Here is a 22,223-nt window from a genome sequence, read left to right on the forward strand (position 1 = left end):
CGTGGCTGTTGACTCATTAGGGCGGTGGTGGCTGAAGGCTGGGGTGGCTGTGGCAATTTCTTTCTCTTTTTTTTTTGAGATGGAGTTTCGCTCTTATGCCCAGGCTGGAGTTCAACGGCACGATCTTGGCTCACTGCAACCTCCGCCTCCTGGGTTTAAGTGATTCTCCACCACGGCCGGCCGGCAATTTCTTAAAATAAGACAATAAAGCTGGCCATATTGAGCCTGTTCCTCTCACAAAAGATTTCTCTGTAGCACGTGATGCTGTTTGGAAGCATTTTGTCCACAGCAGACCTTCTTTCACAGGTGGAAAATCCTCTCGAACCCTATCGCTGCTGTACCAGCGAAGTTTATGGAATATTGTAAATCCTTTGTTATCTCAGCAGTGTTTAGAGCATCTTCACCAGGAGCAGATTCCATCTCAAGAAAGCACTTTTCCAGGGCGCAGTGGCTCACATCTGTAATCCCAGCACCTTGGGACACCGAGGCGGGCGGTGGGCAGATCACTTGAGGCCAGGAGTTCGAGACCAGCCTCACCAACATGGTGAAACCCTGTCTCTACTACAAATACAAAAATTAGCCGGGCATGGTGGCACGTGCCTGTAGTCCCAGCTTCTCGGGTGGCTGAGGCAGAATTGCTTGAACCCGGGAGGCAGAGGTTGCAGTGAGCTGAGATTGCACCACTGCACTCCAGCCTGCGTGATATTTAAACTGGAAAGGCAGAGCGAGACTGTCTCAAAAGAAAAACAAAACAAAACAGCTTGAAGCGGCAGGGTTACAGCTCCGTGATGGCCCCTGCAGGCCCATAGGCAGAATGTGCTGAGGGCAGCAGCTCAGGGCAGTTCTGCAGCCACATTTATACCCACTTTTTTTTTTTTTTGAGACGGAGTCTCGCTCTGTCGCCCAGGCTGGAGTGCAGTGGCTGGATCTCAGTTCACTGCAAGCTCCGCCTCCCAGGTTTACGCCATTCTCCTGGCTCAGCCTCCCAAGTAGCTGGGACTACAGGCGCCCGCTACCTCGCCCGGCTAGTTTTTTGTATTTTTTTTTTAGTGGAGTCGGGGTTTCACCGTGTTAGCCAGGATGGTCTCGATCTCCTGACCTCGTGATATGCCCGTCTCGGCCTCCCAAAGTGCTGGGATTACAGGCTTGAGCCACCGCGCCCGGCCTACACCCACTTTTAATTTCATGCAGATTAAGGGGCGGCTCAGGCAAAAGTTTCTAGGGCAGGGGTAGTAACTCCCACCACGCCTGGCCTGTTTTCTTTCACTTCCAGCTTGCCCTTGAATTGTTTCCTGGGCAAAGCCAGGAACCCTCGAGAGGCTCAGCCTCACTGTGGGTCTTGCCTGGCCTCCATCAACTAGAAGGCCACGTAGCATTAAGTTAATCGACCATTACTTTAAATGGCATGGATACCACTCACACAGTATTGAGAAAACGAAGTCAGATACAAAAGAGAACACGCAATGTAATTCCATTTATATAAAGTTCAAAATAGGCAAAGTTAGTATGAGGAATACAGAGGCTAGAAGACTGGTGATTTTAAAGTTCCGGGCCTTTGTACACGCTGTTCTATCTACCTAGGGTGCTGTTTCCTCGCACCATGTAAATGCAAACATACAGATCAAGTTACCTCCTGGCTGGGCACGGTGGCTCAGTGTCATCCCAGCACTGCGGGAGGCCGAGGCAGGCAGATCACCTGAGGTCAGGAGTTTGAGACCAGCCTGGCTAACATGGTGAAACCCCATCTCTACTAAAAATACACAAAATTAGCCAAGTGTGGTAGTGGGCACCTGTAATCCCAGCTACTCAGGAGGCTGAGGCAGGAGAATTGCTTGAACTGGGATGCAGAGGTTGCAGCGAGCTGAGATTGTGTCACTGCACTTCATTCAGCTTGGGTGACAGAGTGAGACTTCGTCTAAAAAAAAAAAAAAGGGCCGGGCGCAGTGGCTCACACCTGTACACCTGTAATCTCAGCACTTTGGGAGGCCAAGGCAGATGGATCACGAGGTCAGGAGATCAAGACCATCCTGGCTAACATGGTGAAACCTCGTCTCTACTAAAAATACAAAAACAAAATTAGCCAGGCCTATAAGTGGGTGCCTATAGCCTCGGGAGGCTAAGAAGGGAGAATGATGTGAACCGGGGAGGCAGAGCTTGCGGTGAGCCGAGATTGCACCACTGCACTCCAGCCTGGGCGACAGAGCTAGACTCCGTCTCAAAAGCAAAAACAAACAAAAAGGCTGGGCTTGGTGGCTCACGCCTATAATCCCAGCACTTTGGGAGGCCAGGGCGGGCAGATCATGAGGTCAAGAGATTGAGACCAGCCTGACCAACATGGTGAAACCCTGTCTCTACTAAAAATACAAAAATTAGCTGGGTGTGGTGGCACGCACCTGTAGTCTCAGCTACTTGGGAGGCTGAGGTGGGAGAACTGCTTGAGCCCGGGAGGCGGAGGTTTCAGTGAGCAGAGATGGTACCACTGCACTCCTGACTGGGTGACAGAGTAAGACTCCATCTCAAAAAAAAAAAAAAAAAGTCACCTCCTAATTAACTGATCAAGACCTCCCATGTTCTGCTGCTGCACAGCTGTCCCCTCCAGCACCTTGTGTGTGTGTTGGGGGGGGACTGGCTGGTGTTTTGAATATCTTCGGGTTCCCGGAGGTTAGCTCAGTGTTTGACAGGGCCCTGTAGGAGTGGCTAATTCTCACAGCATCTCCACGCAGGAGGGAAGGAGAGGGTCATGCCTGGGCCCTGACAGGTGTCGTGTATCTGAGGCCCCCACATCAGCACGGATCTCTTGAGGCATACACCGTCCTGCTCACTGGTCTGCTTTCTGTCTGATTGAAATTGGTGGCTTAAGCCAAGACCTTCTCACTTGCAGTGAGGAGCCCTTATGGGGCAAAGATTTCCCCTCAGCCTGCTCTTTATGAGCTCCTTCTGCTAAGCGGCAGAACTTAGCCCATGAATCAGAGGTACCCTACACTCCAAACCTTAGGAGCAGTCCAGTCACCAAAATTCAGCTGTCATTCATTGCCAGTGTAAGTTAAAGAAAAACTACCCACTATGTAACCACTCAGATATGAACCTGTAACAGCCACCAATCAAGTTGAATTCTCAAATATTTGCTACTTCATCCTCAATGTTTTCTTTTTCTTTTTTTTTTTTTTGAGGCGGAGGCTCGCTCTATTGTCCAGGCTGGAGTGCAGTGGCGCTATCTCGGCTCACTGCAACCCCTGCCTCCTAGGCATGCCCTTCTCCTGCCTCAGCCTCCCAAGTAGCTGGGACTACAGGCGCCCGCCACCATGCCCGGCTAATTTTTTGGATTTTCAGTAGAGACAGGGTTTCACCGTGTTAGCCAGGATGGTCTCGATCTCCTGACCTTGTGATCCACCTGCCTCGGCCTCCCAAAGTGCTGGGATTACAGGCGTGAGCCACCGCACCCGGCCTTTTTAAAATTTTTTTTGAGATGGAGTCTCGCTTTGTCGGCCAGGCCGGAGTACACTGGCATGATCTCAGCTCACTGCAAGCTCTGCCTTCTGGGTTCATGCCATTCTCCTGCCTCAGCCTCCCTAGTAGCTGGGATTACATGCATGTGCCACCACGCCCAACTAATTTTTGTATTTTAATAGAGATGGGGTTTTACCATGTTAGCCAGAATGGTCTCAATCTCCTGACCTCATGATCCGCCTGCCTCGGCCTCCCAGTGCTGGGATTACAGGCATGAACCACCATGCCCGGCCAATGTTTTCCCATTTCACACGTCACTTGTGAAAGTCCAGTGTGTGCTACACTTACACTATGTGCGCTTTCTGTACATACCTCATAATTAAAAAGGCATTTTTAGACAAACATATTATTTATTTATTTATTTATTTAGAGAGACAGTCTCATTCTGTCATCCAGGCTGGAGTGCAGTGGTACAGTCTCGGCTCACTGCAGCCTCCACCTTCTGGGTTCAAGTGATTCGCCTGCCTCAGCCTCCTGAGTAGCTGGGATTACAGGTGCAGGTCACCATGCCCGGCTCATTTTTTTATATTATTATTACTACTTTTTGAGACGGAGTTTTGCTCTTTGTTGTCCAGGCTGGAGTGCAATAGCGCGATCTCGGCTCACCAGAACCTCTGCCTCCTGGGTTCAAGTGATTCTCGTGCCTCAGTCTCCCGAGTAGCTGGAATTACAGGCAAGTGCTAGCACACCCAGCTAATTTTTGTAGTATTAGTAGAGACGGGGTTTCTTCATGTTGGTCAGGCTGGTCTTGAACTCCCGACCGCAAATGATCTGCCGGCCTCAGCCTCCCAATGTGTGGGGATTACAAGTGTGAGCCACAGTACCCAGTCATTTTTTTGTATTTTTAGTAGAGATGGGGTTTCACCATGTTGGCCAGGCTGGTCTTGAACTCCTGACCTTAAATGATCTGCCTGCCTCGGCCTCCCAGTGTGCTGGGATTACAGGCATGAGCCACCATGCCTGGCCTGGATATTTTTATAGAAGTAGAACAGGCACAGGACTCTCCACCCAAAGTCACCCTGGGGCATCTCTCCCCGGGGTCTGACTGAGGCCTTCAGCACCATGGTGCTTTCTCTAGAATGGCATCTCATGAACACTGGGGGTCTCCTGCCTCAGCCTGCCCCTGGATTCCCTTTCATGGGGAATGTGAAAGCTCCCTCTTTAAGCTAACGTGTAGCCTGGTGGGGCTGGCTATGTGAGGGAGGGGCAGGTGAAGAAGGAAAGGGTAGCATCCCTCAGCCCTGTGTGGTGCAGGATCAGGAGGAAAGGCACATTCGAGTCGGCCAGGACCTAGCAGAAGCGACCAAGAGTGGTCAGCTCTGGGGCGGGAATACGTCCATATACTCCTAATTCCACACTGGGTGAACTGGGTAAGTTAAAAAACAAGATAAAGACATAACTAGGTGAGCCAAGTAAATTCAAAAATAAAAATGAAGTCCGGGCACGGTGGCTCACGCCTGTAATCCTAGCACTTTGGGAGGCAGAGGCGAGCGAATCACAAGGTCAGGAGATTGAGACCATTCTGGCTAACACGGTGAAACCCTGTCTCTACTAAAAATACAAAAAGTTAGCCGGGCATGGTGGCGGGCACCTGTAGTACCAGCTGCTCGGCAGGCTGAGGCAGGAGAATGGCGTGAACCCGGGAGGCGCAGCTTGCAGTGAGCCGAGATGGCGCTACTGTACTCCAGCCTGGGAAACAGAGCAAGACTCCGTCTCAAAAAATAAATAAATAAAATAAAATAAAAATAAATAAAAATGAAGACATACCTTTCAGGGGCTGTGGCCGCACTGTCCAGGAGGGAGGCCCAGCCACAGACACCGTGCTGGCCGCACACTCAGCACCCATACATACCTGGGCACCTTCCCCACAGGGTGTCACAAAAGGAAGCCCAAACAGCCACTTTAAACATTTCCTTCACTCTTATGAGAATTGCCAGGAACAAATCTAAGAGGTCATGGCATAGAAAAGAATGAAATGAAACCAGAACATTTTAGCAGCTTTCGCAAAGATGTCATTCTTGAAGTGGTCAAGAGAACCAGTCCAGGAGTCAGGCTGGAGGCATCCTTCCAGCTTCTTGTCATGAATTTTAAACCTCACATCTAGACTCCAAAGCTTAGAGGGTTAAAGAATCAGCCACTGGTCACCAAGCTCACGTGTGCAGGATGAGGGTCACGGCCAGGTTGGCTGCCTTCCGGCCCTGAGCTTTCTTGGGGGGGGGTGTGTGTGTGTGAAGCACCTTCTTTTTTTGTGAGACAGTTTCTTTTTTTTTTTTCTTTTTTGAGATGGAGTTTCGCTCTTGTTGCCCAGGCTGGAGTGCAGTGGCATGATCTTGGCTCACTGCAACCTCTGCCTCCTGGGTTCAAGTGATTCTCCTGCCTCAGCCTCCCAAGTAGCTAGGATTACAGGCAAGCACCACCGTGCCTGGCTAATTTTTTGTATTTTTAATAGAGATGGGGTTTTGTCATGCTAGCCAGGCTGGTCTCGAACTCCTGACCTCAGGTGATCTGCCTGCCTTGGCCTCCCAAAGTGCTGGGATTACAGGTATGAGCCACTGTGCCCGGCCAGAGTTTCATCTTGTTGCCCAGGCTGGAGTACAATGGTGTGGTCTAGCCTCAGTGCAACTCTGCCTCTCGTGTTCAAGCGATTCTCCTGCCTCAGCCTCCCGAATAGCTGGGATTACAGGTGCCTGCCACCACGCCTGGCTAATTTTTGTATTTTTAGTAAAGACAGGTTTTTACCATGTTGGCCAGGTTGGTCTTGAACTCCTGACCTCAGGTGATCCACCCTCCTCAGCCTCCCAAAGTGCTGGGATTACAGGCTTGAGCCACCGCGCCCGGCCAGAACCACCTTCTTTAAAGATGATCAGGCCGGGTACAGTGGCTCCTGCCAGTAACTCCAGCGCTATGGGAGGCTGAAGCAGGAGGATCACTTGAGCCCAATTCAAGACCAGCCTGGGCAACACAGGGAGACCTCTTCTCTACATAAAATAAAACAATTAGCCAGGCGTGCTGGCGCCTGTGGTCCCAGCTACTTGGGAGGCTGAGGCGGGAGGATCGCTGGAGTCCGAGAGGTGGAGGCTGCAGTGAGCTGGGAACGCGCCACTGCAGTGCAGCCTAAGCAGCGGAGTAAGACCTTGTCTGGAAAATAAATACATAATAAAGGCAGTCAGAGAAGAGGTTTACCAAATTGCTAAAGAACAAATCTAACGTACCGTCAGTTTCCTTGCAATCTTCATCTGCCAAAATGTCAATTTTGTGAACTGGGGACTAGTCAAAAACTTAAAGTAAACCCACTTTTGTGGAGGTGGGGTCGCTTTGCGTTTCCCAGGCTAGTCTGGAACTCGGCCTGCGCCCCTCAGTGCCAGGGCTCCGGGCGGCGCTCGGGTGTCTTGGCCACAGAATGGACGCGGGAGCAGCTGGGTCCGCGATGAGAACACTCGGGAAGAGGCCGCAGCTCTGCAAGCCTTGCGGGCTGGGGTCCCACGCAACAAAGGCGCAGCCAATGGCCGGGACGGGCAGCGTGGATCACCGGGCCGTGGCTCCTTCGAGGGTCGCGATCTCGGCGCAAAGGAGCCCCTCTACCAAGGTCGCCTAGAGGCGCGACCCCGACATGCGGAGCCGCCCCAGGGGGGCTTCTCCCAGGTCCCTCCTGTCCCGAGGCGGCCGCTTTCTCCGGGGACCGCGCTCCGCGCCCCAGCCAGGCCCGACCCGCGCCTGCGACTCCGCCTCCACGGCGCTGCCGCTCCGGGTCTGGCCGCCTCCTCCGAGGATTCTGAGGAATCACCGAGCAGTGTCTGCCAGTGCGAGGCCACAGCAGCGGCCCGCCAGGCCCCGCCCCCAGCACCAAGCCCCGCCTACTAGGGAGACCCCGTCCCCACGAGACCCTCTCGCCCCCGCATCGAGCCTCGCCCCACGAGCCCCGCCCCTGCGCCAAGACTGTACTTCGCCGAGCCCCGCCCCCGAGCCAAGCCACGCCCTCTAGGCCCCGCCCCCGCATCGAGACTGCGCCCATCAGGCCCCGCCCCTGCACCGAGCCCCGCCCAGTAGTCCCCGCCCCCGCACCTGACCGCGCCCACCAGCCGGCTCCAACACGCCCGCGCCGCTGACTCTGGCGGCTGGAGGTGTCGACACATTCAACCCGTTCTGCTGGCTCAAGAAGGAAGTCGGCCGTCTCGCTCTGGGTCTCCAGGCCCGCGACCGTCCGCCAGTCGTCCCGAGGTCAGTAGCTCCAGCGGTGCGTCAGCCTGTAGCCAGGCCTCGCCCACGCCGGCCTCGGTCGGGCTTTCGGAAGACGCGCGCCTACCGCTACTGAGGCCCCTGCTGCGCGGGCGAGTGGCGCGCTCCCGCGGCGGGGCGGGGTCGGGCGGGGCTGGGGTCTGGGGCCGGCAAGGCGGGGCCGAGGTTGCGCTGGGCAGATGCGCCGCCCGGCGGATGTGGCGCTCCCTGAAGACGTCATCGCGCCGCGAGCTCCCCTTTGGGGCGCGCCGGAAGTCCCTGCGCGGGGCGGGGGGCGGTGCTGCGCCTACTTGGGTGGTTGTCGCGTGGCCGTCTTGCCCCTTAGTGCTTTAGATTCCAGCGAGCTACAAGCAATCTTGGTCCAGCCGAGCTTTCTTCCCCAAATCACGTAACCCTTGACCTTATTCCCCCAAAGAACCGGCCTCCCGGGAAGGACCGCCCTGGCGGAGAAGACTCGAACGGCTCCCACCGCCGGGCGTTGGGGGAAAGGTGGGCGGTCTCGGTCGTGCGAGGTCGGGGAGGGAGGGTCCTTCGCCCTCCATTGCGGAGCCTCGCTCTGGGACCACCGGGAGACCGGACGCCGGGCCGCGAAGCTACCGCCTGGGGCTGCGGGGAGGAGAGCGACAGAACTGGAACGGCTCTTAGGGGCCGGCGTCAGGGCTGTCCCCAGGGTTGGCGGAAATGATGAAGGGGCCCCAGGCACATCGTGTTATTGGGCGAGGTTCCAGCCAAGGTGCCCACGCGCCTCGGGGGAAACCAGAGGACTTCTGCACCGTTTCCCGAGGACAGTTGGGTAGTGTTTCAGAACGGCGTTAGCACCAGGCAAGGCCCCTTTCTAGGATGGTGGAAAGCCTAAAGATCTGAAAACAGTCTCAAGTGTCGTCTTAGCGATTGGTCGAGTAAAGCGAATACGAGCGGGAGACTGCACACGATATTGCCATTAAGAGTTACATTGGGGCCGGGCGTAGTGGCTCACCCCTGTAATCCCAGGATTTTGGGAGTGCGAGGCGGACGGATCACCTGAGGTCAGGAGTTCAGGAACAGCCTGGCCAACGTGGTGAAACCCCGTCTCTACTAAAAATACAAAATTAGCCGGGCGTGGTGGCAGCCGCCTGTAATCCCAGCTACTTGGGAGGTTGAGGTAGGAGAATCGCTTGAACTCAGGAGGCGGAGGTTGCAGTGAGCCAAGATGATGCCACTGCACTCCAGCCTGGGTGACAAGAGTGAAACTCCGTCTCAGACAAAAAAAAGGTTACATTTGGCTGGATGCGCTGGTGCAGCCTGTAATCCCAGCACTTAGGGAGGCCAAGGCGGGCGGATCTCTTGAGCCCGGGAGTTTGCGACCAGCCTGGCCAACATAGTGAGACCCTCGTCTCTACAAAAAAATAGAAAAAATTAGCCAGTTGCGGTAGTGAACGCCTGTAGTCCCAGCTACTTGGGACGCTGAGGCAGGAGGATGGCTTGAGCCCTGGAGGAGGAGGCTGCAGTGAGCTATTGTCTCATCCCTGCTATAACGAATTTGCCATAGATAGGTTGTTTTATAGGCCTGAAGCTCAGAAGCCCAAAGTGAGTTTTAGGAGGTTAGAATCCAGGTGTTGGCAAGGGTGGTTGCTTCTGGAGGTTCCCAAGGAGAATCTGCTTTTCCAACTTCTAGAGGCCATCTTTTTCCATCTTCAAAACCTGGTGTCTCTGCATAAGAAGCCTCACGATAATATGCCGGCCGCCCAGATACCCCAGGATAGCCTTCACATCTCAATATTCCTAATATTTGCAAAGTCCCTTTTGCCACGTAAGGTAACACCACAGGTTTGAAGATTCGGATGTTGACATCTTTCAGGGCCATTCTTATTTTTAAAAAGGTACTGTCGATAATAATAGTTAAAATGTAAAATATTTGAAGGGATTTATTCGGAACCAAAAATGAGTGACCGCGGCCGGTGGAGATCCTGGGAACATGTGTCCAAGGTGGTTGGGGCAGCTTGGTTTTATACGTTTTAGAGAGATACGAGGCATCAATGAAATACATTTAAGATACACATTGGTTTGGTCCAGAAAGGTGGGACCAAACAAAATATTTTTGAACGTGTTTTCCGAGCTCAGGCATGAAGAAGAATTTTTTTTTTTTTTTTCAGACGGAGTCTCGCTCTGTCGCCCAGGCTAGAGTGCAGTGGCCGGACCTCAGCTCACTGCAAGCTCCGCCTCCCGGGTTCACGCCATTCTCCTGCCTCAGCCTCCCGAGTAGCTGGGACTACAGGCGCCCACCTCTGCGCCCGGCTAATTTTTTGTATTTTTTAGTAGAGACGGGGTTTCACCGTGTTAGCCAGGATGGTCTCGATCTCCTGACCTCGTGATCCACCCGTCTCGGCCTCCCAAAGTGCTGGGATTACAGGCTTGAGCCACCGCGCCCGGCCAGAACTCTTGACTGATAGAAACGGAGGGTGTGTCCAAAGTTTTCAGGAGGGCCCAGTGGCTCTCTAAAACCTCTCCTCACTGCCTCGCCCATTTCGCGTCAGCCACAACAAATCATCGTCAATCTGTTCCATCATCTCCAGTCTGGTAGCAAAAAGGGGTGTCTCAGGTTTGCTTTATTTTAGTGTTTGGGGAATTCTTGGAATCCGGCCTGGTTGTGGGAGGAGGCAGGGGCTGCCAGAGCTGGAGGGATGGTCTGGGGGAAGGCGGGTGCAGGCGCCGGTTCCGGGAGATTAAGTGGAAAGGCTGGTTGGGGCCAGACGGTGGGAAACGGGATGCGGACGTCAGGCTTCACCCCCGACCGAGGGGGGAGTGGGGAAGCTGGGGTAGTAACTGGAACAAGGCCCGGGGACTGAGCTGGGCAAGGCTGGAGGCTCCGCCCGCCCCCGCCTGGGCGGAAGGAGCGCGAAGCGGCCCGGGCCTTGGGTCTGCGGCGGCGGCGCCGGGTGAGCGTCCCGGCTGAGCGGGCGCGGGCGGGGCAGAGAAGCAGGGGAGACCCCCTCCGTGTTTTTCTGAGGTTCCCTCCCAGCCCTTTAGTGCGCGGCAGGGTGTCCAGAACTAGCGGGTTCGAGGGACTCGACGCGGGCGGGAGTCCCAGGGACCGGGAACCTTTGCGCGTCGCCTGAGCGTGGCCCGTGTCTCCCTAGAGGGTGGCCCTGCGCCCCTCGGAGGTCGCCGTGTCCACGTCCCCATCACGTCGGAACCGAAGGACCTGAATTGGCCTCCGAACCGCCCCTCCTGTGTGGCTCCCCGGGGCGGGGGGGCTCAGGCCTTGGGCGCTGCGGAGACGTCCCGCCCTAAGGTTGGGAAGGTCTGGTTTCCGGATAAGGGACCGTTAGGGCCGCTGTTCAGACCCCTGCCTTGACCAAAGCAGGCTGCTGGCTGGTGGTGGCGGGTTCCTGAATGTGCTTTAGCCCTGGCTGTGTAGGGAGCCAGGGCCTCCTCCAGTCACAGAGAAGGGCGTTTACACCCACATTTTTGTGAGGTTCTCAGTGGGATCTGTGACCCACAGAGGTTCAGAAGGGCCTTCCTGGGATACAGCAGGGTCTGGCCAAGCCTGAGGGGTGGGGACGGGGCCACTCCCACAGCCCTAGTTCCAGATGGTCACAGGAGCGCTGGCCTCCCTGAGCCCCCACCAAGCTTTCCCAGGAGGAGGACACCCTGGGGCCACCTTTCATCTGGCTACGGAGGACACAGGAGTGTCGGGCTGGATGTGCAGAGCATGTGCAGCCTGGGCAGCCGCCTGAGACCCCCTGCCGCCCACAGCACCTCCCGATGACTGGATTCTGGAGTCAGAGTTTGGGTGACCACACCCTGGTCGGTGTTGCTCACGTGCTTCGGGTCGGGTGGATTCAGTTCCTCCGCGTGGGGCCGTGGGGTGTCACCGCGCTTTGCCACTGTCCTTGCAGGCCTGGGGCCCAGGCGTGTGGACCCGAGCCCAGCCTTGCCTCTTTCCTCCTGGTTGGTACCAGGGGCCTCTTCCCTCCACTCATCCGGAGTGGACCAGCCGCCTCTGAACCAGCCCCGGGAAGAGGAGTGCCTGGCACACAGACTCAGGCAGCTGGGGGTGTCGGGGCACCAGGAGCCTCTCGAGCGGTCCTGTTGGCCGTCTTTCTGAAGGGCAGCTGGGGTTGCGTCATTTCCTGGAGTGGATCCTGCCAGCTCCCTGGGGCTTTTGGATGAGAGCCTCTCCCCAGCCCTGCCCGCCCTCCCCCTCAGTGTGGCATCAGGGCTGCTGCTTCCAGGGAGGCCTCCTGGCCATCGAGCCTCCTCTCCAGGTTCCTGCCCTGCTGTAGTCCCCAGGCCAGTGCTTGGCAGGTGCTCAGGGAATGTATCCACCTACCGAGGTTTGGGGTGGCTGTCTCTGCCTGACCGCTTCCCTTCCCCAGGCCCCTGGCAGGTACCTGAGCTGTGCTCGCAGGGCTTCGGGAACCTCCTTCCATATTCAGGGCCTGTGCCTGGGGAGGTTTCAGGATGTGGCAGCCGTGCCCGTCCCAGGCTGACTCTCCCAGCTTGCCTGGCAGTCTGGCCTCTGGGCTGGTGTGCCGTGGGACAGGGGATGTGCCCTGGCCTGGTGCAGAGTCCCCAGCCCCAGAAGGGGGCCATGGAAGCTGGCACCCCAAGTGACTGCACCATCTGCTCTGTCTTGCTTGGGACACTGGCCGGGTCCAGGATCCTGGCATCCTGGGAGGTCTCTGGCTTTGTGGGCCGCCTGCCTGGCCCGCCCAGTCTGCCTGTCCTCAGAGTGAGACACAGGCCAAGTGCACAGACTCCCTTGCTCCCCTGCGGGGGCCTCCAGGCTCACAGACCACCCCACCCTACCCTGTCCTTGCCCAGGCAAATGAGAGGCATGGGCTTCCTGGACTGCTGCTGTCCCGCCCTCTATAAGGCAGGAGGAGGTGCCCACAGAGGCTGGGTGGCGACAGCCAGGTGGTGGGCTGGCATCTGTGTTCCCAAGCTCTGCTGCCCATGGTGGCCTTTCTGGGGGTGGGTGCTGGTCCCTGCCCCCCTGCCCCACTCCCGACGTCTGCTCCAGAGACGAAGGTGGGGAAGGTGCTGAAGAGGACGTGTTTGCTCCGGGAGTGGCTGCGGCTCCTCCTGAAACATCAGCGCTGTGGGTCCTGTTTGGACTTTTCTCGTTTGCAGAATCTCCGGCCTGTGAAACGGTGAGGGGATTTGGCCAAGACGTTCTCTTCCTTCTGCCTCCCACCCAGCCACTCTTCACCTCCACCATGAGCCTGGACATCCAGTGTGAGCAGCTGAGTGACGCTAGGTGGGCTGAGCTCCTCCCCCTGCTCCAGCAGTGCCAAGTGGTCAGGTACGCTTGCCCTCGGGGTGGCCTTGGGGTGCTGGCAGGGGCAGGCTCGCGGGTGGCGGCTTCCTCTGAAGGGTGCACTGCTCTGGAATGCCTTGTTTATGGACGTGAAGTATGAATTCCATGCAGCTTCCACGTGCATGAAATGTGATTCTTGTGCTTCTCGTCGACCATTTAGAAACGTAAAGCCCGTTCCAGGCTCGTGCAGTGTGAACCGGCACTGGCCAGTGGATCTCTGGCTCTGGTGTCTCCGCCCATCTCCCTCCCTTGCAGACACGAGGGCAGGACACAGCTGGGGTCCCCTCCATGAGCCTCCGTGGGGCGCTGCCTGTCCCTGCCAAGCTGGGGGCTGGGAGTCCTTGGCCCTCGAGGTCCTCACAACCCCAGTGGCTTCACAAGCAGGACATGAGTGCCTGGGTGGGTCTCATCTTGTCTCTTTCTAGCTGGTTATTTGAAGTAGTGTCAGGTTTGCGGAGGGTGATGAGGACTGTACGGGGCTCCCTGGTGAGGGGTCCTGTGTACCTGCGGACGCTGGCTCTGGCCCAGCACCTCCAGGCAGAGTCTGCTTTTCCGTCCTGCCCTTTTCTTCTTCCTGACTGGTCCAGGATTGTGTGGCCCTCAGTCCTCCGTCTCCTTAGCCCTCTCCACGTCTGTGACTGTCCCCTCATCTCTCTGGGTTCTGGTGATCTGAGGTTCTGGCCGTGCTCCTGTAGGACGTCCTCTCTTGGGGCTTGTCTGATGGTTTCTCATGGTTGAAGTCCCGCATTTTTGGCAAGAATCCTCTTCACTGTGACGCCACTGCCTTTCCTCCTGTGACCGATCAGTGCCTTCGAGAGATACTTTAAATTCTTTTTGTTTTTAGAGACAGGGCCTCGCTCTGTTGCCCAAGCTGGAGTGGTTCCATCACGGCTCCATCATGGCTCGTGAAGCCTCGACCTCCTGGGCTCAAGCAGTCCTCCTGCCTCAGCCTCCCGAGTAGCTGGGATTACAGGCACCTGCCACCACGCCCGGCTACTTTTTGTATTTTTAGTAGAGACGGATTTCACCATGTTGGCCAGGCTGGTCTCGAACTCCTGACCTCAGGTGACGCCCACCTCGGCCTCCCAAAGTGCTGGGATTGCAGGTGTGAGCCACCGCGCCCGGTCTGAATTTTGTAATTTTTTTCTTTCTTCCACATTGATCAATTGTCATTCTTTTGTGAGCAAGACCTGGTTTTTTTCCTAGCTGTATTTATTCAGTTATTCATTTAATCAGGAAGCACTGGAGTATGTGTATTTGTCATGTTAGGAGCTGGTGTCACTGTGTATTTGCTCCGGTGTCTGAACTACCTGCTGCGTCCTGTTCCAGGCAGTTCCCATAGGTGTTACCTCAGACAGGTTTGATTTTTTTCCCTAGAGACAGACCAGGAGCTTTTGTGCTTCGTGCCTCAGGGTTGGAGGTGAGGAGCACGTGAGGCCTCAGGCACATGTCTGCATACGTGCAAGCATCTTAAAACTTTCACAGAACAGTTCCCCTCTTTTTTGTTTGATTTCTGCAACGTCCTGTGTGACTTGCCTTGCTGTCTTCTGGGCCCGCTGATGGGTTGTAATCTGCGCGTGGGGTAGTGGTGGAGCCTGAGCGTGGCCCGCATGACCCTGGGGTCTGGTTGCAGGCTGGACGACTGTGGCCTCACAGAGGCACGGTGCGGCGACATCAGCTCGGCACTCCGAGTCAACCCTGCACTGACAGAACTCAGCCTGCGCAGCAATGAGCTGGGTGATGCCGGCGTGCACTGCGTGCTCCAGGGCCTGCAGAGCCCCTCCTGCAAGATCCAGAAGCTGAGGTGAGGTGGGGCCTGGCACTGCCTCTGGCCTGGTGCGGCCTGCTTTGGTAGCCCGGCAGCAGGGGACAAAGCTGCCAGGGGCTCGTGGGCAGCTGTGGGTGGGCAGGCGGTGGCAGCAGGCATTTCCAGCATCAGCCAGAGGCACACAGGCCTGGTGGCCTCATGGCGGGAGAACAGGGCCCCTCCTGCCTTGTCCCAGCCCCTGCGCCCAAGGTCTGGGCCCGCCTGCCATCCCTGGCCTTCCAGCATCACCACAGGACCCCTGCTGAAGGGTGTGTCTGCAGACAAGGTTTCCCTGAGCCAAGCCACACGTGTGCCCTCCTTCACTCGGCCTGGAGACCCCAGAGCCCTGTCCAGGGAAGGAGCAGTACAGACCTACTGCCTGCAGAGCGCCGCTCCGGGCTCCAGGCTCTGGCAGGTGAAGGGTGTGGCAGTTTGGCTCAGGGGAGCCCTGCTGACGGCCAGGTATGCTCCAGCCTCCAGAACTGCTACCTGACGGGGGCCGGCTGCGGGGTCCTGTCCGGCACGCTACGCTCCCTGCCCACGCTGCAGGAGCTGCACCTCAGCGACAACCTCTTGGGGGATGCGGGCCTGCAGCTGCTCTGCGAGGGACTCCTGGACCCCCAGTGCCGCCTGGAAAAGCTGCAGTGAGTGTGTCCCCTGCCCCAGGACCCATGCTCTCCACTGCCTGTCCCCCAGCCAGCCCCCTATATAGCACATCGCCTGCCAGGAGCCGTGAGGAGGGACTCAGGTCACAGGGTCCTTGTGGTGCTCTCCCCTCTTCATGATGCTGGGACTGGGGGGATCTGTCGTCGCCCTCCCTCCCCCTCCAGTTGCCCTTTGCAAGGCACAGCTGCCCCAGGACCTGACAGTGGGATCAGACCTGGCCGTGAGTCCGGCTCCACTCACCACTTCAGTGTGTGTGGGGGGCCCGACCACTGTGAGTTGACCACGGCCTGGCACGTGCAGGCGGCCTTGCCCTCCAGAGGCTGGTTTCTTTCTCCTGGGCCTGGATGGGCCCCGAGGTCCGAGGTCGGGGAGGGGGTGAGGGGTTTCCGGAAGGAATGCCGGTGTCCACAGAGGCCTGGGCCTCTGGATGAGTCTGGGGGGGCCCTCAGCACTGCCACCTGATGCCTAGGCAGGAGAAGGCTGAGGGAGAGATGAGACACCAGCACCCCCCTGCACTCCCCGGCATCACACCCTTGGCTGGTGCACATTCCTGTGTGGTGCTAAGCTCGGCTACCCCCCAGGCTTGAGTATTGCAACCTCTCGGCTGCCAGCTGCGAGCCCCTGGCCTCCGTGCTCAGGGCCAAGCCGGACTTCAAGGAGCTCACGGTTAGCAACAACGACATCAATGAGGCCGGCGTCCGTGTGCTGTGCCAGGGCCTGAAGGATTCCCCCTGCCAGCTGGAGGCGCTCAAGTAGGCCCTGGGCCTTGGGGAGGTGCGGGGTGTGGGCTGGGGGGTCCCATGCTGCTTCATGCGTGACCTGCGTCCCCAGGCTGGAGAGCTGTGGTATCACGTCAAACAATTGCCGGGACCTGTGCAGCATCGTGGCCTCCAAGGCCTCGCTGCGGGAGCTGGCCCTGGGCAGCAACAAGCTGGGTGATGTGGGCATTGCAGAGCTGTGCCCAGGGCTGCTCCACCCCAGCTCCAGCCTCAGGACCCTGTGGTGAGTCACCTCCCCGAGGCCTCCTTCCTGGAGGGTAAGGGGCCGCGGGCCGTCCTCAGAGCCCTCCCCCACCCGCTGGGCGCACCTCAGGCCATGAGATGGCGCTGAGGAAAGTCTGGGGGGGTCCATGTCCTGCAGGATCTGGGAGTGTGGCATCACCGCCAAGGGCTGCGCGGATCTGTGCCGTGTCCTCAGGACCAAGGAGAGCCTGAAGGAGCTCAGCCTGGCCGGCAACGAGCTGGGGGACGAGGGTGCCCGGCTGTTGTGTGAGACGCTGCTGGAGCCCGGCTGCCAGCTGGAGTCACTGTGGTGAGTGTGGCTGTCGGGGCAGGGCCCTGTCGCCCAAGAGAGGGCCAGGGTCACCAAGGAGACCAGGGGAGGAGTGAGCGACTCCAGTGGAGGTGCTGGGCTCAGCTCCAGCGTTCAGAATGCATGGGCCAGGGAGCAGCCTGTGGTTTGATAGTAACGGTGCTTGGGGCTGAGGACCAGGTGCAGGTGCCCACACCTTGGGAGGCTCTCAGATGTTTTTGCTCAGGTCCATGTGGGGCCTTCAGGAGAAGGGCCAGTTGCAATTGTGGGCCAGCCTGGTCCCCTGCCAGGCCTCAGTCCTGTCTGTCCACAGGGTGAAGTCCTGCAGCTTCACAGCCGCCTGCTGCTCCCACTTCAGCTCAGTGCTGACCCAGAATAAGTTTCTCCTGGAGCTGCAGATAAGCAACAACAGGCTGGGGGACGCGGGCGTGCAGGAACTCTGCAAGGGCTTGGGCCAGCCCGGCTCCGTGCTGCGGGTGCTCTGGTGAGTGTGAGAGGGACACGAGTACGCATATTTGGGAGGTCATGTGCACGTGTGTGAGCACATGGGCGAGTGAGCACAAGTGTCTGTGTGAGCACGAGTGTCCGTGTGTGTGAGCACATGGGTGAGAGTGAGCGCAAGTGTCCGTGTGTGAGCACATGTGGGTGTGAGCACAAGTGTGTGAGCATGAGTGTGCACATGGGTGAGGCGTATGTGAGCACGTGTGTGTGAGCATGAGTGTGAGCATGGGTGTCTGTGAGCACATGGGCAAGAGAGCACAAGTGTCCATGTGAGCATGTGTGAGCACGAGTGTCCATGAATGTGAGCATGTGTGAGCCCGAGTGTCCGTGTGTGTGAGCACATGGGCGAGAATGAGCAGTGTCTGTGTGAGCACATGAGTGTGAGCATGTGTGTCCGTGAAATCACATGGGTGAGAGAGCCCGAGTGTGAGCACAAATGTCCGTTTGTGCACATGGGCATGCGCACGAGTGTTCATGTAACCACATGAGCGAGAGTGAGCATGAGTGTCCGTGTGTGAGTACATGGGTGAGCACGAGTATCCGTGTGAGCACGAGTGTCCGTATGTGAGCACATGGGTGAGAGCACTAGTGTGTATGAGCGTGTCTGAGCACATGGGCGAGAGTGAGCGAGTGTACGTGTGTGTGAGCACGAGCGAGAGTGAGCACGTGTCTGTGTATGTGAGCATGAGTGTCCGTGTGTGTGAGCACGAGCCAGAGGAGTGTCCGTGTGAGAATGAGCACAACTGTGTGTGTGAGCACATGGGCAAGAGTGAGCACAAGTGTTCGTATGTGTGAGCACAAGTGTCCGTGTGTGAGAACGTGTGGGCATGACTGCCCGTGTGTGTGAACACATGGGCGAGAGTGAGCCACGTGTCCGTGTGTGTGAGCACGAGTCTGTGAGCACATGGGTGAGAGCACGAGTGAGCACGTGAGCATGAGTGTGTGAGCACAAGCGAGTGTGAGCACGAGTGTCCATGTGAGCACGTGTAAGCATGATTGTGTCAGCACATGGGTAAGAGTGAGCATGAGTGTCCGTGAGAACATGAGTGTGAGCACGACTGTCCATGTGGGAGCACATGGGCGAGAGTGAGCACGTGTCTGTGAGCATGAGTGTATGAGCACAGCAAGAATGAGCACACAGGCAAGAGTGAGCATGCGTGTCTGTGTGTGAGAACATGAGTGTGAGCACGACTGTCCATGTGTGGGAGCACATGGGTGAGAGTGAGCATTTGTGTGAGCACGTGTCAGCACGAGTGTGCATGTGCATGAGTACATGGGTGAGAGCGAGCATGCATGTTCATGTGCTGGGCAAGGCAGGGTGGTGGCACCACTTTGAGTTCTCTTTTTAGCTTTGAAAGAGGTCATAGTTCATGAAATCTGAGAGCTTTATGCGGCTCTAGCCTCCCTGGCCACCCTGTGGTCCGTCTTCCTGGAAGCCCCGCCCACCTTCCTCCCGCGCGGGAACCCTGCCCGGCTCAGGATGTCTTTCCGGGTCAGGATGTCTTTCCGGGTCAGGATGTCTTTCCGGATTTCCTCCCTTTGTTGAAGCACGTTTTCTTGCAGCTTCCTGAGAAATGTTTCTGCAGAAGGTAATTTTTGGAGGCCTTGTGCCCCTGCTCTGCCCTTGGATCATTTAGCTGGGTATAGCGTGTGCCATTGTGCCCAGCTTTTTTTTTTTTTTTTTTGAGACAGTCTTGTTCTGTCGCCCAGGCTGAAGTGCAGTGGCCAGATCTCGGCTCACTGCAAGCTCCGCCTCCCGGGTTCACGCCATTCTCGTCTCAGCCTCCCGAGTAGCTGGGACTACAGGCGCCCGCCACCTCGCCCGGCTAGTTTTTTGCATTTTTAGTAGAGACTGGGTGTCACCATGTTAGCCAGGATGGTCTCGATCTCCTGACCCGTGATCCACCTGCCTTGGCCTCCCAAAGAGCTGGGATTACAGGAGTGAGCCACTATGCCCAGCCTAATTTTTTTATTTTTAGTAGAGATGGGGTTTCACCATGTTGGGCAGGCTGGTCTTGAACTCCTGACCTCAAATGATGAGCCTGCCTCAGCCTCCCAAAGTGCTGGGATTACAGGCATGAGCCACTGTGATCTTGTGCGCATGATCTGCTTTTTCTCAGCAGTTTTTCCAGATTTCTTTGTCCATTGTGTTCGGGGTTCCATGTGCTTGGCCTTGATGTGGGTCTTGTTCTTTGACTGTGCTGGATACTTGGTTCTAAGAAAATATGCCTTTGCTGATTTTTTTCTCTCTTTTCTTCCCTTTCTCTTTGGTGTGCCCATGAGCCTGTCCTGATGTCTTGTGGACTGGCCCTCTAATTGTGCTCTCCAAATTTTCTTTCTCTTCGATGTTTTATTTTTGGGAGATGTTCTCATTTACCAGCCAGTCTACTGAATTTCCATCCTCAGTGTTTTGTCTTTTGTTTGCTATTTCCCGTGTGCCTCTTGCCAGGGGCTTTCCATGGGTGGCTGGTCATCCTGGGCTGGGCACCAGGTTCTGAGTGAGGCCTCGGAGCCCTGGACAGTGGGCCCTGCAGGCTGAGTCATGCTGGTCAGGGGGTCCTGCAGACCGAGTCATGGCTATGTTTCCCGAGGGCTTCCTCCTGCTGGGGGATTTCCAGTTCCCTGCCAGGGGACACCATCCTGGCTGCCAGGACCTTGTGGGTGTTCCAGGTGTGGAGAGGAACCTTGGGTCCTGGTCACTGCAGACTGGTTCCCCCTGAGCCACTGCACAGGGTGGGAGTCCTGCAGCTTCCTTGGCCCCCACTTTGGAGAGGCCCAGCGCAACTCCTTGGCCTTGCTGTCCGGCCTGTGGCGGCTCCACCCTGGGAAGTGGGTGTCGGGTCTTGTCTCCTCCACCCTCTTGTCTGGCCTGTGTACCCTCGTTTCTCTCTGGAACCTCAAGTCTGTTGTCCACTCTGTGCCTTTCTTGGTGGTCTCCATACCCTCGTTTCCCCACAGCTGCCCCTCGGCCTCTAGCTGGCTTCTCCTCTGAAGCCCACCCCGAGGAGAGGCAAGGGAGTGGGTGTGGCTCTCTGGGTGGACGGCATCTCCCTCCTGTCTTTTCTCCTCCCTGCGGGAGGTCTCAGGTGTCAGGCTGCCGTGCCCCACTTGTCTGTGTGGCCTTTGTCTGTGGTGGGGAACCTGCCCAGGGCCATAGAGGGACAGTGAGACAAGCTGCCAAGGCTGAGCCTTGGGGACGGCCCCACCGGAGGGTCCCGAGTTGCCGAGCACAGGTGTCCGTCGGTCCTTGGGCTTCGCGGCGTGGGCCTCCATCGCGCCCCCCAGGCCCAGGCTGCTCGGCCGGTCATGTGGTGCCAGGCACGCCCCACACCCTGACCCCCACCCTGCTCCACCCAGGCTTGGCGACTGTGATATGAGTGACAGCAGCTGCAGCAGCCTTGCCGCGACCCTGTTGGCCAACCATAGCCTGCGCGAGCTGGACCTCAGCAACAACTGCCTGGGGGATGCGGGCGTCCTGCAGCTGGTGGAGAGTGTCCGGCAGCCGGGCTGCCTCCTGGAGCAGCTGGTGTATGTGGACGCGTTGGGTGGTGTGGCCAGGGCTGCCCAGGGAGGAAGGCGGGGGTTGGGGAGGACACAGGCCCATGCCTCCCTTCTGGCCTCTGTGCAGCCTGTACGACATTTACTGGTCCGAGGCGATGGAGGACCGGCTGCAGGCCCTGGAGGAGGAGAAGCCATCCCTGAGGGTCATCTCCTGAGGCGCTTCCTGTCGCTGCTCTCCCTGGACGACCGGCTTCGAGGCACCCCTGGGGCTGACCAGCCCCTGCCATGTCCTCGCCCTGCATATCCTAGGTTTGAAGAGAAACGCTCAGATCCGCTTATTTTTGCCAGTATATTTTGGACACTTTATAAACCATTAAAGCACTTTCTTGGCAGGAGGGGCTCTTGTCCTTCCTGGGGTCCCTGCGAGTTGTGCTGGCATCAGAGACGACACCACCTCACGTGGCATGGGTTTCTCACTGCCTAAGGGACCTGCACCAGGGAAGCAGCCCAAGGCCCTGGGTCCTGTGAGCCGCACCCCACCCACACTGGGGAGCACAGGGCAGGCCCTGCCTGGGGTGGGGGATGCCCCTTGGTTCTGCCTGTGCAGGGTGACGCCTGCTGGGAGCTGCCCGCAGGCCCAGCCACTCCCACCCTGGAGCCTCAGGAGCTCCCAGCACTGCCCAGCGCAGCCCGACCTGGGGTCCTGCCTGGAGCCCAGTTCTCGCCCCAGCTTTGTCTGCAGCTCTGTGTGGGACGGTGGGGCCCACCCTCAGGGGCAGCCCATCTTGCCCACGGGTGGGCAGCTGATCAAGGTGGGCCAGCCCGGGGTGCCCTGCCCAGCCAAGAGGGGGGACGCTTGTCAGCTTTCAAAGGTCTGATGCTGCGTCAGCAACTACAAATTCATTGCAAAGAAGCTCCCCGGCAACCCCCCTTTTTTGGACAAGGTCTCTCACTCATCCAGGTGGGAGTGCAGTGGCGCGATCTTGGCTCACTGCAGCCTCGACCTCCGGGACTCAAACCGTCCTCCCACTTCAGCCTCCCAGGTAGCTGGGACTACAGGCGTGCACCCCCACACCTGGCTAATTTTTGTATTTTTTGTAGAGACAGTGTCTTGCCATGTTGCCCAGGCTGGTGTTTGGTCTTGGATATTACTGGTGTGAGCCATCGCACCCGGCCCAATAAAGCCCTTTAAAGCGACCCAGGGGCTGGGTGCGGAGGCCGGGCACAGTGGCTCACGCCTGCCTGTAATCCCAGCACTTTGGGAGGCTGAGGTGGGTGGATCAGGTCGGGAACTCCTGAGGTCGGGAGTTCGAGACCAGCCTGGCCAACATGATGAAACCCCGTCTGTACTAGAAATACAAAATTTAGCTGGGCGTGGTGGCCATGCCTGTA

At 57.5% G+C, this 22,223-nt stretch overlaps 1 protein-coding gene, 1 long non-coding RNA gene and 1 pseudogene across 8 annotated transcripts; 2 read left to right on the forward strand and 1 right to left on the reverse strand.

Moving 5' to 3' along the window:
- Nucleotides 1-6,671: 6,671 nt before the first annotated feature.
- LOC103877352 lies at nt 6,672-7,686 on the reverse strand. The gene is made up of 2 exons (XR_637009.3): nt 7,570-7,686; nt 6,672-7,279 (listed from the first exon to the last, which is right to left on the reverse strand). It is a non-coding gene; the product is annotated as an uncharacterized LOC103877352 (long non-coding RNA).
- RNH1 (ribonuclease/angiogenin inhibitor 1) lies at nt 7,566-21,225 on the forward strand. 7 transcript variants are annotated; one of them, XM_003909316.4, is made up of 10 exons: nt 7,566-7,725; nt 12,859-13,030; nt 14,679-14,849; nt 15,326-15,496; nt 16,100-16,270; nt 16,350-16,520; nt 16,659-16,829; nt 17,143-17,313; nt 20,688-20,858; nt 20,959-21,225. In XM_003909316.4, the coding sequence occupies exons 2-10, from the start codon at nt 12,945-12,947 to the stop codon at nt 21,044-21,046; spliced, it is 1,371 nt and encodes a 456-aa protein (XP_003909365.1). In that variant the 5' UTR covers nt 7,566-7,725; nt 12,859-12,944; the 3' UTR covers nt 21,047-21,225. The 7 variants fall into 7 exon arrangements, with proteins under 7 accessions (XP_003909365.1, XP_009183453.1, XP_003909366.1 ...); XM_009185189.4 differs by having other exon boundaries at nt 7,607-7,725; nt 12,927-13,030; nt 20,959-21,223; XM_003909317.5 differs by lacking the exon at nt 7,566-7,725 and adding an exon at nt 8,028-8,232 and having other exon boundaries at nt 20,959-21,223.
- On the forward strand, nt 11,536-12,882 carry LOC103877353 (annotated as a pseudogene).
- Nucleotides 21,226-22,223: the final 998 nt, after the last annotated feature.

Source organism: Papio anubis, chromosome 12 (genome assembly GCF_008728515.1).
Source record: "Papio anubis isolate 15944 chromosome 12, Panubis1.0, whole genome shotgun sequence".
NCBI lineage: Eukaryota > Metazoa > Chordata > Mammalia > Primates > Cercopithecidae > Papio > Papio anubis.

Bases quoted from the DNA above. Each gene is read 5' to 3' on its own strand.
- RNH1 (XM_003909316.4), top strand. From the start codon at position 12,945: ATGAGCCTGGACATCCAGTGTGAGCAGCTGAGTGACGCTAGGTGGGCT. The intron at 16,521-16,658 runs GTGAGTCACCTC...CATGTCCTGCAG, and splicing joins TCCAGCCTCAGGACCCTGTG to GATCTGGGAGTGTGGCATCA. The intron at 17,314-20,687 runs GTGAGTGTGAGA...TGCTCCACCCAG, and splicing joins TCCGTGCTGCGGGTGCTCTG to GCTTGGCGACTGTGATATGA.